This window comes from Scyliorhinus torazame, chromosome 1, assembly GCF_047496885.1.
Source record: "Scyliorhinus torazame isolate Kashiwa2021f chromosome 1, sScyTor2.1, whole genome shotgun sequence".
Classification (NCBI taxonomy): Eukaryota; Metazoa; Chordata; class Chondrichthyes; order Carcharhiniformes; family Scyliorhinidae; genus Scyliorhinus; species Scyliorhinus torazame.
Window position 1 is genome coordinate 6,796,725 of NC_092707.1, and position 14,440 is coordinate 6,811,164.

Consider the following 14,440-nt stretch of genomic DNA (forward strand, 5'->3'; position numbering starts at 1 on the left):
TTAGTGATGCAGGAATTGATGGGTCAACGGGAGGGGCTCAAACCCCAGCAGCCGGCTCGATTTACCCTCCCAAGGCTTTTTTAATTCTTGAACCCAGAAGCTTTAAGTTTGACAATAGAATAAGATCAATCATATTGACAGTTGCTTCCAGCAATCTCAGCACCGCAAAGAGGCACATTCATCCTTGCGCTATCGCTGACATTTAACAGAACACTGACATCATCCTCCAGCAGCAAATTCCGCTCTGTGTCTGCTTCTGATGCGTTTCGGAAATGAATACATTCACTGCAAAAACCATCAAACCGGCAAGAACATTCATACTGACACAGTTAACAATGATTGCCTTGGACACAGAACCCTTTTCACTGAGAGTTGTTCTTTTCCTGAAGATAGCAAGGATCTGGAATTCTGATCAAGGGCGATGGCTGGTTCCCAGCATTATTCCCGGCCAGGGAGCTGGTCCTTCCGTGATCTGGTCCTGTTTTAGGGAGAACCATTTTCCGATGTTGAGGGTGGGGGTGAGGGGATGGAGTGTTCCTCTGAGCAGTTTTTCGGCCCCGCCAATGGAACGTTTTTTCCTTGTTTAATCCAGCAAAACTCTTTCTAATTTGGAACACCTTTATCAAATCTCCACTAAACTTTTGTTGTCCGAAGGAGAACAATTCCAACCTTTTCAGTCTCTCGAGAGGATGAAAGCCTCTCAAATCCGGGCACTCAAAGAACAAAGAACAAAGAAATGTAGAGCACAGGAACAGGCCCTTCGGCCCTCCAAGCCTGTGCCGACCATGCTGCCCGTCTAAACTAAAATCTTCTACACTTCCTGGGTCCGTATCCCTATATTCCCATCCTATTCATGTATTTGTCAAGATGCCCCTTAAATGTCACTATCGTCCCTGCTTCCACCTCCTCCTCCAGCAGCGAGTTCCAGGCACCCACTACCCTCTGTGTAAAAGACTTGCCTCGTACATCTACTCTAAACCTTGCCCCTCGCACCTTAAACCTATGCCCCCTAGTAATTGACCCATCTACCCTGAGAAAAAGCCTCTGACTATTCACTCTGTCTATGCCCCTCATAATTTTGTAGACCTCTATCAGGTCGCCCCTCAACCTCCGTCATTCCAGTGAGAACAAACCAAGTTTATTCAACCGCTCCTCATAGCTAATGCCCTCCATACCAGGCAACATCCTGATAAATCTCTGGTGCACCCTCTCTAAAGCCTCCACACCCTTCTGGTAGTGTGTCGACCAGAATTGAACACTATACTCCAAGTGTGACTTAACTAAGGTTCTATACAGCTGCAACATGACTTGCCAATTTTTATACTCAATGCCCCGGCCAATGAAGGCAAGCATGCTGAATGCCTTCTTGACTACCTTCCCCACCTGTGTCGCCCCTTTCAGTGACCTGTGGACCTGTACACCTAGATCTCTCTGACTGTCAATACTCCTTTTCATCCATCTGCTCTGCGCCCTCTCCAAGGCCTGACTATTCCCGCACTCGCCTCCAAGTCGGAAGGTTGTGGGTTCAAGTCCCATTCCAGAGACAGGAGCACAAATTCCAGGCCGACACTCCCAGTGCAGCGCTGAGGGAGCACTGCAATGTCTCAGGTGTCGTGAGATGTTAAACTGACCGTGCGGACTGCTTGACAAATTTTCTCAGGGTCTTGGGGCAAGTTACCTCTCTCTGTCATCAACCCAAAAAAATCAAACTGATTGGTTGCTCACCAGTTGTTTGGGAAATGTCCCCAGACCTTCCAGAATATAACCCGCTTCACCCCGAGAATGTTTACATTAGGGGAGTAATTTGAGTGCGAATGTGTGGCAGGGGAGCGTGCTTGGGACAAACAGGTAACATTGAGCCTGTGGGCTGGAATTTCACTCTCCTTACCCCAATGCCCCTGGGAGCAGGAGGGCAGACAGGAGGCAGGCACGGTAGCACAGTAGTTAGCACTGCTGCCTCACAGCGCCAGAGTCCCAGGTTCAATTCTGGCCATGGGTCACTGTCTGTATGGAGTCTGCACGTTCTCCCCGTGTCTGTGAGGGTTTTCTCCCACAGTCCAAAGGTGTGCATGTTAGGTGGATTGGCCATGCTAAATTGGACCTTAGTGTCCAATGATGGATTTGGATTTGATTTATTGTCAAGAAGGCATACGGAATGCTTGCCTTCATTGGACGGGGCATCGAGTATAAAAACTGGCAATTCATGCTGCAGTTGTATTGAACCTTGGTAAGGCCGCACTTGGAATATTGCGCACAATTCTGGTCACCACACCACCAGAAGGATGTGGAGGCTTTGGAGAGAGTGCAGAGGAGGTTTACCAGGATGTTGCCTGGTCTGGAGAGTGTTAGCTATGCGGAGAGGCTGAATAGTCTCGGACTGTTTTCATTAGAAAGACAGAATTGAGGGGTGACCTGTAGAGGTCTACAAGATTATGAGGGGCATGGATAGAGTGGATGGGCAGGCACTCTTTCCCAGGGTGGAGGGGTCAGTCACCAGGGGGCATAGGTTTAAGGTCCGTGGGGCAAAATTTAGAGGAGATGTGGAGGCAGGTTTTTTACGCAGAGGGTGGTGAGGGCCTGGAACGCGTTGCCAGGGGAGGCTGTGGAAACAGATACATTAACGGTGTTCAAAAGGCATCTTGACAAACACATGGACAGGATGGGTATAGAGGGATACGGCACAAGGAAGTGCTGAGGGTTTTGGCCAAGGGTGGTATCATGACCGGTACAGGCTTGGAGGGCCGAAGGGCCTGTTCCTGTGCTGTGTTGTTCTTTGTACCGAGGTACAGTGAAAAGTATTGTTCTGTGTACAGTCCAGACTGATCCTTCCATACATGAAAAAAACATAGAACATACGATAAATACACAATGTAAATACATAGATACAGGCATCGGGTGAAGCATACAGGAGTGTAGTACTACTCAGTAGAGAAGATGTTTGAAGAGATCAGTTCAGTCCATAAGAGAACAAAGAACAAAGAAAATTACAGCACAGGAACAGGCCCTTCGGCCCTCCCAGCCTGCGCCGATCCAGATCCTTTATCTACACCTGTCACCTATTTTCCAAGGATCAACTTCCCTCTGTTCCCGCCTGTTCATATATCTGTCTAGATGCATCTTAAATGATGCTATTGTGCCCGCCTCTACCACCTCCGCTGGCAAAGCGTTCCAGGCACCCACCACCCTCTGCGTAAACAACTTTCCACGCGCATCTCCCTTAAACTTTCCCCCTCTCACCTTGAAATCGTGACCCCGTGTAATTGACACCCACACTCTTGGAAAAAGCTTGTTGCTATCCACCCTGTCCATACCTCTCATAATTTTGTAGACCTCAATCAGGTCCCCCCTCAACCTCCGTCTTTCCAACGAAAACAATCCTAATCTACTCAACCTTTCTTCATAGCTAGCACCCTCCATACCAGGCAACATCCTGGTGAACCTCCTCTGCACCCTCTCTAAAGCATCCACATCCTTCTGGTAATGTGGCGACCAGAATACCACAGTATTCCAAATGTGGCCTAACCAAAGTCCTATACAACTGTAACATGACCTGTCGACTCTTGTACTCAATACCCCGTCCGATGAAGGCAAGCATGCTGTATGCCTTCTTGACCACTCTATCGACCTGCATTGCCACCTTCAGGGTACAATGGACCTGAACTCCCAGATCTCTCTGTACATCAATTTACCCCAGGACTCTTCCATTGACCGTATAGTCCGCTCTTGAATTAGATCTTCCAAAATGCATCACCTCGCATTTGCCTGGATTGAACTCCATCTGCCATTTCTCTGCCCAACTCTCCAATCTATCTATATTTTGCTGTATTCTCTGACAGTCCTCCTCGCTATCTGCAACTCCACCAATCTTAGTGTCATCTGTAAACTTGCTAATCAGACCACCTATACCGTCGTCCAGATCATTTATGTATCACAAACAACAGTGGTCCGAGCACGAATCCCTGTGGAACACCACTAGTCACCTTTCTCCATTTTGAGACATTCCGTCCACCACTACTCTCTGTCTCCTGTTGCCCAGCCAGTTCTTTACCCATCTAGCTAGTACACCCTGAACCCCATACGACTTCACTTTTTCCATCAACCTGCCATGGGAAACTTTATCAAACGCCTTACTGAAGTCCATGTATATGACATCTACAGCCCTTCCCTCATCAATTAACGTTGTCACTTCCTCAAAGAATTCTATTAGGTTTGTAAGACATGACCTTCCCTGCACAAAACCATGCTGCCTATCACTGATAATTCTATTTTCTTCCAAATGTGACTAGATCCTATCCCTCAGTATCTTCTCCAACAGTTTGCCTCCTACCACTGACGTCAAGATCACAGGTCTATAACTCCCTGGATTATCCCTGCTACCCTTCTTAAACAAAGGGACAACATTAGCAATTCTCCAGTCCTCTGGGACCTCACCCGTGCTCAAGGATGCTGCAAAGATATCTGTTAAGGCCCCAGCTATTTCTTTCCTCGCTTCCCTCAGTAACCTGGGATAGATCCCATCCGGACCTGGGGACTTGTCCATCTTAATGCCTTTTAGAATACCCAAAACTTCCCCCTTCCTTATGCCGACTTGACCTAGAGTATTTAAACATCCATCCCTAACCTCAATATCCGTCATGTCCATCTCCTTGGTGAATACCGATGCAAAGTACTCATTAAGAATCTCACCCATTTCCTCTGACTCCACGCATAAATTCCCTCTTTTGTCTTTGAGTGGGCCAATCGTTTCTCTACTTACCCTCTTGCTCCTTATATACGAATAAAAGGCTTTGGGATTTTCCTTAACCCTGTTAGCCAAAGATATTTCATGACCTCTTTTAGCCCTCTTTATTGCGCGTTTGAAATTTGTCCTACTTTCCCGATGTTCCTCCAAAGCTTCATCAGTTTTAAGTTGCCTAGATCTTATGTATGCTTCCTTTTTCATTTTAGCTGGTCTCACAATTCCACCCGTCATCCATGGTTCCCTAATCTTGCCATTTCTATCCCTCATTTTCACAGGGACATGTCTGTCCTGCACTCTAATCAACCTTTCCTGAAAAGACTCCCACATTTCAAATGTGGATTTACCCTTAAACAGCTGCTCCCAATCCACATTCCCAAGCTCCTGTTGAATTTTGTTATACTTGGCCTTTCCCCAATTTAGCACTCTTCCTTTAGGACCACTCTCATCTTTATCCTTGAGTATTCTAAAACGTACGGAATTGTGATCGCTATTCCCAAAGTAATCACCGACTGAAACTTTAACCACCTGGTCGGGAGTCCCATTCAATGTTGGGGAAGTTAAAATCTCCCATCACGACCACCCTATTGCTCCTATAATTTTCTCTAATCTGTCTACATATTTGTACCTCTACTTCACGCTCGCTTTTGGGAGGCCTGTAGTAAAGTCCCAACAATGTTACTGCACCCTTCCTATTTCTTAGCTCTACCCATATTGCCTCAGTGCTCGAATCCTCCATGGTGCCCTCCTTAATCACAGCTGTGATATCATCTCTGACCAGTACTGCAACTCCTCCACCCCTTTTACCTCCCTCTCTATCCCTCCTGAAGCATCTATACCCTGGGATATTTAGTTGCCAATCTTGCCCTTCCCTCAACCAAGTCTCAGTAATACCAATAACATCATACTCCCAGGTACTAATCCAAGCCCTAAGTTCATCTGCCTTACCTGCTACACTTCTCGCATTGAAACAAATGCACCTCAGACCACCTGTCCCTTTGCGTTCATCATCTCTTCCCTGTCTACTCTTCCCCTTAGTCACATTGAGTTTATTATCTAGTACCTTACTGGCTTTAGTTGCTGCCTCTTTACTGACCTCTAACTTCCTAATCTGGTTCCCATCCCCCTGCCACATTAGTTTAAAACCTCCCCAAAACAAGAGGGATGTTTATGAGTCTGGTGACAGTGGGGAAGAAGCTGTTTTTGAGTCTGTTCGTGCGTGTTCTCAGACTTCTGTATCTCCTGCCCGATGGAAGAAGTTGGAAGAGTGAGTAAGCCGGGTGGGAGGGGTCTTTGATTATGCTGCCCGCTTTCCCCAGGCAGCGGGAGGTGTAGATGGAGTCAATGGATGGGAGGCAAGTTTGTGTGATGGACTGGACGGTGTTCACCGCTCTCTGAAGTTTCTTGCGCTCCTGGGCCGAGCAGTTGCCATACCAGGCTGTGATGCAGCCTGATAGGATGCTTTCTATGGTGCATCTGTAAAAGTTGGTACGGGTTAATGTAGACATGCCGAATTTCCTTAGTTTCCTGAGGAAGTATAGGCGCTGTTGTGCTTTTTTGGTGGTAGCCTCGACGTGGGTGGACCAGGACAGATTTTTGGAAATGTGCACACCTGGGAATTTGAAGCTGCTAACCATCTCCACCTCAGCCCCCTTGATGCTGACAGGGGTGTGTACAGTACTTTGCTTCCTGAAGTCAATGACCAGCTCTTTAGTTTTGCTGGCATTGAGGGAGAGATTGTTGTCGCTGCATCACTCCACTAGGTTCTCTATCTCCAGCCTGTACTCAGACTCATCGTTATTCGAGATCCGGCCCACTATGGCCGTGTCATCAGCGAAGATGTGCGGTTTAGGCGGGATTACGGGGAAGGGTGGGGGGGGGGGGGGAGTGGGTGCTCTTTCGGAGAGTCGGTGTAGACTTGATTGGCCGAATGGCCTCTTTCGGCACTTTAGGGATTCTATGGAGGTGTAAAACTGGGCATTTTGCAGCAATGCCCTGTGTGAGGAAAACTGAGAAAGTTTTAAGTGATTATTTTGTATTGTTAAATATTAGTAATCAGGTACAGATTGAAGTGGGTTTAATTTAGTTAAATTCATGTGAGACAAAGGTACTTGTATGTGTGGAGATTTGATCAATTCAAACTGTGCTTCTACTGTGCTTAGAGAGTGTTACGGCATAAAACATAAACAAGCTCAGATAAGCATAAAAGGCACCTTTAGGGTAGGAAGATGTTTTGAGTTTAGTTTTTGCTGGATCCATAGCAGTTGGAGAAAGGTTGTCGAGAGAGAGGAGAGAAAGGGCAACTCTCCAGCTCTGCTAGTATCAGTTGGTTATAGGCTAGAGAGGGAACACATCTTTCAACCTTGCTAGAAGAAAAGCCATATCACGGAGCAATGGTTAAGAAAACAAGTTCAGAGATCTGAAGAGCAGCTAGTTAAGGAAACTGGAGAAATGAAGAGAAGTTTCCAAGATGTCAGAGGTTAAAGTTACTCGAACAGAGAACTGTTTAGTAAAGGCAGAGAGAGCTGAGAATAAGGCTGAGAAGCCAGAAAGATATTTGAAGTGATCTTCAGCTTTGTGGGATTTTACTACAGCCCGTGGAATGTGAGTTGAAATAACTGTGGAAAGCGTTGGCTGGATCGCGGAATTTGGATAAACGCTGTTCAAGGGATAGGACAGGGATTGGGCCTAGGTCGGGTACTCTTCCAGAGAGTCAGTGCAGGCTCGATGGGCCGAATGGCCTCATTCTGCACTGTCGGGATGCTATGGATTCGATGAAAGAAAACCTGAAAGATTAGGTGAAAAACCTGGAGTGGGTTGTGAAAAATGGATCAGAAACTTTGTTTGAAAGAAGATTTCAAAGCCTAAGTTTTTGGGAGTGGATGTTGGTAACATCTGGGGGGATTGTGAGAGAAATCTACAGAAGATTGGTTGAGTGGCATCAGCCATTTGGTTTCAGAGTGGGGTGTTATCTTTGAAAAATTGTACACGTCCGTGAAGCAAAAAGAGGATCAATGGGGTATTGGGTTATAATCAAACTTTTCATGTTTAATAAATAATTTTTTCTTGTTGATAAAAGTAATTGGCAATCCTGTGACTGTTCCTCCAAATGTTCTCCAAAAAAATAAACATTACGATCTTTTGATCCAAGGGTTCACTTTGGAAACTTCCCGTCCAGTAGCAACACCAACTGTGATTGTAACGCCTGCCCGCCTCTTACCAACACCAACTGGGATTGTAACGCCTGCCCGCCTCTTACCAACACCAACTGGGATTGTAACGCCTGCCCGCCTCTTACCAACACCAACTGGGATTGTAACGCCTGCCCGCCTCTTACCAACACCAACTGGGATTGTAACGCCTGCCCGCCTCTTACCAACACCAACTGGGATTGCAACGCCTGCCCGCCTCTTACCAACACCAACTGGGATTGTAACGCCTGCCCGCCTCTTACCAACACCAACTGGGATCGTAACGCCTGCCCGCCTCTTACCAACACCAACTGGGATTGTAACGCCTGCCCGCCTCTTACCAACACCAACTGGGATCGTAACGCCTGCCCGCCTCTTACCAACACCAACTGGGATTGTAACTCCTGCCCGCCTCTTACCAACACCAACTGGGATCGTAACGCCTGCCCGCCTCTTACCAACACCAACTGGGATAGTAACACCTGCCCGCCTCTTACCAACACCCACTGGGATTGTAATACCTGCCCGCCTCTTACCAACACCCTCTGGGATTGTAATACCTGCCCACCTCTTCCCAACACCCACTGGGATTGTAATACCTGCCCGCCTCTTCCCAACACCAACTGGGATTGTAATACCTGCCCGCCTCTTCCCAACACCAACTGGGATTGTAATACCTGCCCGCCTCTTCCCAACACCAACTGGGATTGTAATACCTGCCCGCCTCTTCCCAACACCCACTGGGATTGTAATACCTGCCCGCCTCTTCCCAACACCAACTGGGATTGTAATACCTGCCCACCTCTTCCCAACACCAACTGGGATTGTAATACCTGCCCGCTTCTTACCAACACCAACTGGGATTGTAACGCCTGCCCGCCTCTTACCAACACCAATTGGAATTGTAATACCTGCCCGCCTCTTCCCAACACCCACTGGGATTGTAATACCTGCCCGCCTCTTCCCAACACCAACTGGGATTGTAATACCTGCCCACCTCTTCCCAACACCAACTGGGATTGTAATACCTGCCCACCTCTTCCCAACACCAACTGGGATTGTAATACCTGCCCGCTTCTTACCAACACCAACTGGGATTGTAACGCCTGCCCGCCTCTTACCAACACCAACTGGGATTGTAATACCTGCCCGCCTCTTCCCAACACCCACTGGGATTGTAATACCTGCCCGCCTCTTCCCAACACCAACTGGGATTGTAATACCTGCCCACCTCTTCCCAACACCAACTGGGATTGTAATACCTGCCCGCTTCTTACCAACACCAACTGGGATTGTAACGCCTGCCCGCCTCTTACCAACACCAACTGGGATTGTAATACCTGCCCGCCTCTTCCCAACACCCACTGGGATTGTAATACCTGCCCGCCTCTTCCCAACACCAACTGGGATTGTAATACCTGCCCACCTCTTCCCAACACCAACTGGGATTGTAATACCTGCCCGCTTCTTACCAACACCAACTGGGATTGTAACGCCTGCCCGCCTCTTCCCAACACCAACTGGGATTGTAATACCTGCCCGCCTCTTCCCAACACCCACTGGGATTGTAATACCTGCCCACCTCTTCCCAACACCAACTGGGATTGTAATACCTGCCCGCTTCTTACCAACACCCTCTGGGATTGTTCCTGCAGTGAGGGATGCACCAGGCGACCCGGACTACTCACCCCTCCTCCTGCCACCGGAGGTATTTTACTTGTAATGGTGGGTGCTAGGATGAGGTGTCCAAGCGGGCAGGGAGGTGGCAATGAGGGATGGGGGCTGTCTCCTTGTCTGGGCACCCTGTGTCCAATGAAGGCTCCCCAAAAGCTCTTCTCCCTCCCCTCGCTGTGCTTGCCCTCCCTCAGTCCAGACGTGTCCCCCCCCCCACATCATTCCCTCACCTCGGCTTGTCAGCCTGGGTCTGGGGAAACCCTGAGGTCCGGGGCCTTGACCTTTTGACCAGCTGCTCTCGGAGGCAGATGGGAGTGTGTGGGGGGTGCGCCAGGGGCTGTAAATAGCTGCAGGGCAACCCTGCCAAGTGGAGACAGACTCGTCCCTGGATCTGAAGGGCAGAGCGTCCCGAGCCCCTGCCTCTCGGTGGAATATTATCCGGTGGCCGCCATTGGCCGGCTGTGGGGTCTTGCAGATGTCTACGGTCTTTTGTACACCCGGTACCCTCTGCTGCCGGGGTTTGTGCCGCCCCCGGGGGGGGGGGGGGGGGGGGGGGAGTCACCATCGACGGGATTGTAAGATCCCTCTGGCGGGAAGGGTTTCAGCTGGGTGGTGGGATGGTGAACGGGACCACCACCTCCACATGGCTGCGTCTGTCGTCGGTGTGTTGACAGAGACTGATCGCTGTGATTGGCCAATAACTCCCAGTATCATTTGTGAATGTGAATTCTAACACTCCCATTGGTGGATGCAGAAAGGCCGCTGCTGACCCAGTTTGCCGTTTACCATCCTGTAGTCACATGATGTGACACCGTTGAAAACCTTGGGACATCCCAAAGTCCTTTGCACCCACTGGTTGCTGCGGCATTGTGGGAAATGCAGCAGCCATTTGGTGTAGAGCACAATCCCATAAACTGTGATGTAATCATGAGCAGATCATCTGGGCTCTTTCCCAGTGACCGTGATTGAAGGAATTAGCACCGGTGTAGCAACCCCCCCCCTCCCATCTACTTTTCAAATCAGCTGTTATGACATCTTCTTTACCTACCCGAGTTGGGAAACGAGAGCTTGGTTTAAAGTCTCCTCCAAAGAGGGTACGATGGACAATGTGTCAAATATTAACCTGGACGGCGAGATGTTGAACCTCGAGTGTTGACCATCCCTCACACAATACACACGGAGAGGCTGTGAGAGTCACAGCGCCTCATGCCACTCCCCAGCCCCATTGACTAGTGATGTCTGCCTTTCCTCAACGACAGTCGTCCACTGTCGGTAAAATGTTTCATCACCATAGGCTGCTTGAAATGATTGAAGATTGACAATCAATCTCAGTGCATTGTAAATATACCGGCAGTTTAACCTTTCCTACCTTTGGCGAGGGGTGACGCCAGTCCGTTGATCAGCTGAGACTGGGACTTGCTGGGCGAGTCTGGACTCTCGCTCAGTGAAGCAGGGCAGCCGAGGAGGTCAATCTTACCAGCGGTCTGACGAAACGTCTCCAGCTCCTTGGAGAGGAGATTGAACTGTTCGCCCTGATTTCGACATTTCTCCTCTAACTCTCGCACCTTGGCCTGCACAGGATACACACACACACACACACACACGCACAGGTCTTTCAGTGTTCCGCATACACCTAGATCACAGCAATCTGCCCACCAGCCACATGCACAAAGCTCAGCATTACTGCTTCCTACATTCTAGGCAGACATTAGCAATGTAGTTAGCAGGGCCTGGAACGAAAAGCCAATCTTTGCACATGAAATAAACTCCTATCGTTCCTTTTACAGCATTTTATTTAAGTTAAAGTGGTAAAATGGACTGTTTCGTTTCTCCCTCAAGCTGGTAGTTGGGGTTGACCGTTGATGATCAAATGATGACTTTTAAACAGTTTTATAATCAGAGCTCCTGACACACTTACAGCCTCAACATCACATGTAGGCCCAGAAATGTAATCCTGTCCAAAAATCAGCATTGCAGGGATGATGGGGACATATGGAGCCCACCACGGGAGGTATTGTTTAGGGACAGGGGGAGAGGTGTCTGAGGAGGCACTGACACGGAGGGGAGGGACAGGTGGGGTAGGGGTTGGGCTGATGAGGAGGGCCATGGGACGCGAGAGGAGGAGCTGGTGGAGGTTGGGCAGACAAGGTGAGGAGACGCAAGTGTGACCAGATACCTCCAGAGGACGAGGCCTTTAAAGAGATCTGGCTGGTGTTTTGTTACTCTCTTGACGTAGCAGAAGCTGCTTCCTTGATGTGCACTCTGACAAAGGAAGGTTCAGACTAGGAGATAGCTTTAACACGTTTATTAAACTATTAACAATTCTCCTATTTGGATTTGATGCTACTGTTAATCCTGCTATAGCTACTCAGACTGACGAACCAGTCTGCTACAATCCACGCGGTGGGTGTGATGTGTTTCAAATCAACCCTGTGTACACACAGTGTCTCCACTGGAAAGAGAAAGATCATGTGTGCTGCGTCCTTATATATGGGTTGGTGTAATGCCCTCCTGTGGTAGTGTCACCTCAGTGTGTATCGTGACTGCCCATTGGTCGTGTCCTATCTTACTGACCCATTGGTTGATTGCCTGTGTGTCATGTCTCTGGTGCTCCCTCTAGTATCTAGCTAGGTGTAGTGTATGTACCCTTTGTGTACTTACAGTGATGTACATTGGGGCTGGTTTAGCACAGGGTTAAATCGCTGTCTTTGAAAGCAGACCAAGGCAAGCCAGCAGCACGGTTCAATTCCCGTACCAGCCTCCCCGAACAGGCGCCGGAATGTGGCGACTAGGGGCTTTTCACAGTAACTTCATTTGAAGCCTCCTTGTGACAATAAGCGATTTTCATTGCATTTTTTCATTTCAGCTGGGTCTTTGCTGCCAATGCACTGGGACGTGCTGGGCAGGTTCATCACAGGGAGCCCGCACTGGGGCGATTCCCCCCCAAAATGTCCTGAATCCAGCACAGGACCCTGACTGTAATATCAGAATGAGCTGTCGGAATACTTCTAGCTGAGCCCAGCAGGTCAATGGGACTGACACTGACCCAATATGTTGGGCGTACAATCACCCACCATACTGATCTCTCACACTTGACAATCCAGAGGGACACAATCCAATTCCCAGATACATCTGGATATTTTCCCACGTGCTTCTTACAGCATCAATAGGAACACACATAGAAACTGATCAAAATTTTATTAATCAGATGTAACAAAATGTCTCTGATTCAATCCAATCCAAAATGGAAATAATTTAGTTTTTGATAAAATCTGCAAATTTTCTCTCAGACAATTACTTGTAGTTTAACAGCTCTAATATAATATAAAGCATTTTTTGCTTTGCTAAGTTATTCATATTTTCACTTAATATGGGTAAGAAAGTTAACAGACCGCACCCCCTCCCAATCAATGTGTGATCAGGCCTTGTTATTTGAGTTTAGGGAAGATTCCTGGCTAAGGTTAGGCTATATCGTGGAGCATCGGTGCAACATCGTGGGCCGAAGGGCCTGTACTGCGCTGTATCGTTCTATGTTCTATGTTCTATATCGTCACACTTTAGTGTGTGCTGCATACACTGAAGTTTGTGAATCGAGAGACACTGTAACTGTCTACAGGCTGGTTAAAGGATTATTTTCGTTGGAAAGACGGAGGTTAAGGGGGGACCTGATTGAGGTCTACAAAATTATGAGAGGTATGGACAGAGTGGATAGCAACAAGCTTTTTCCAAGATTGGGGGTGTCAATTACACGGGGTCACGATTTCAAGGTGAGAGGGGGAAAGTTTAAGGGAGATGTGCGTGGAAAGTTTTTTACGCAGAGGGTGGTGGGTGCCTGGAACGCTTTGCCAGCGGAGGTGGTAGAGGCGGGCACGATAGCATCATTCAAGATGCATCTAGACAGATATATGAACGGGCGGGGAACAGAGGGAAGTAGATCCTTGGAAAATAGGTGACAGGTTTAGATAAAGGATCTGGATCGGCGCAGCCTGGGAGGGCCGAAGGGCCTGTTCCTGTGCTGTAATTTTCTTTGTTCTTTGTTCAGTGCATAGAGCGGTCGCCTGTGTCCGATCCCCACAGATACAGTTACCCCAATTTCCAGACTGACCATACATCTTTAAAAAGTCTAGAACCAACAGTGCTGAGGGGGGAGTTTAAATGATATACAAATAATTGGCTAGACACCTTGAAATGGTCATGGTTAAACTTAACTGTTAAATTTTTATTGTAATAAAAGTACTCCACGTGAAGCCTATTTGAGTCAAACTCCAGTTAGAGAGAGCTGAAGTTAGAATTCTCGGTTGGGGCTGTGTTCTCCTACAGGACAGGAGTATGAGAGACTTGGGATCGAGCAAACGAGATGAGAGCTTTATCTGACTTTGAGACGCGGAAACTACCCTGAGTCAGTGGTCACACAGTCCAAAATCAAGTGACACTCTGTGTCCAGAGGTCAGATCCTAGTCTAGAAATGAGGTGCAATTCATTTAGGTAAAAAAAAATTGAAAGTTGGACAGGGTACAAACTGTTTGACTATTTTAAAAGTTGGTTTTAACTATTTGCTTCGCAGCATGGAGTTAATGTTACGCTAATAAAGTTGCCTGTTAAATCTGAGCAATGCTTTAGAGAAAGTGAACATTATCACTGCGATACTTCAGTCAGATGTCTCTTCTCACCCACTCCATGTTTTCTGAGTTTGAGAATTGTCAGTTTAGGTTCTGGACTTGTGTCCGGGAGCTGACGGAACGAATAAAGAACAGAAAGAAAGTCAGGTTGAGGAACAAATTTGACTACTTCAGATTTTGATTTATCCTTTGATAAATGACCAGTCGCTCCCCATGTT

At 48.0% G+C, this 14,440-nt stretch overlaps 1 protein-coding gene across 10 annotated transcripts in view; it reads right to left on the reverse strand.

The window, feature by feature from the left end:
* rimbp2b (RIMS binding protein 2b) overlaps positions 1-14,440 on the reverse strand; it is an 853,804-nt gene that overhangs the window by 305,986 nt on the left and 533,378 nt on the right. For all 10 annotated transcript variants that reach the window (XM_072517100.1, XM_072517603.1, XM_072517263.1 and 7 more), the window contains one exon: positions 10,973-11,174. In XM_072517100.1, the coding sequence (XP_072373201.1) occupies positions 10,973-11,174 (202 nt within the window). The remainder of the gene's footprint in view (positions 1-10,972; positions 11,175-14,440) is intronic.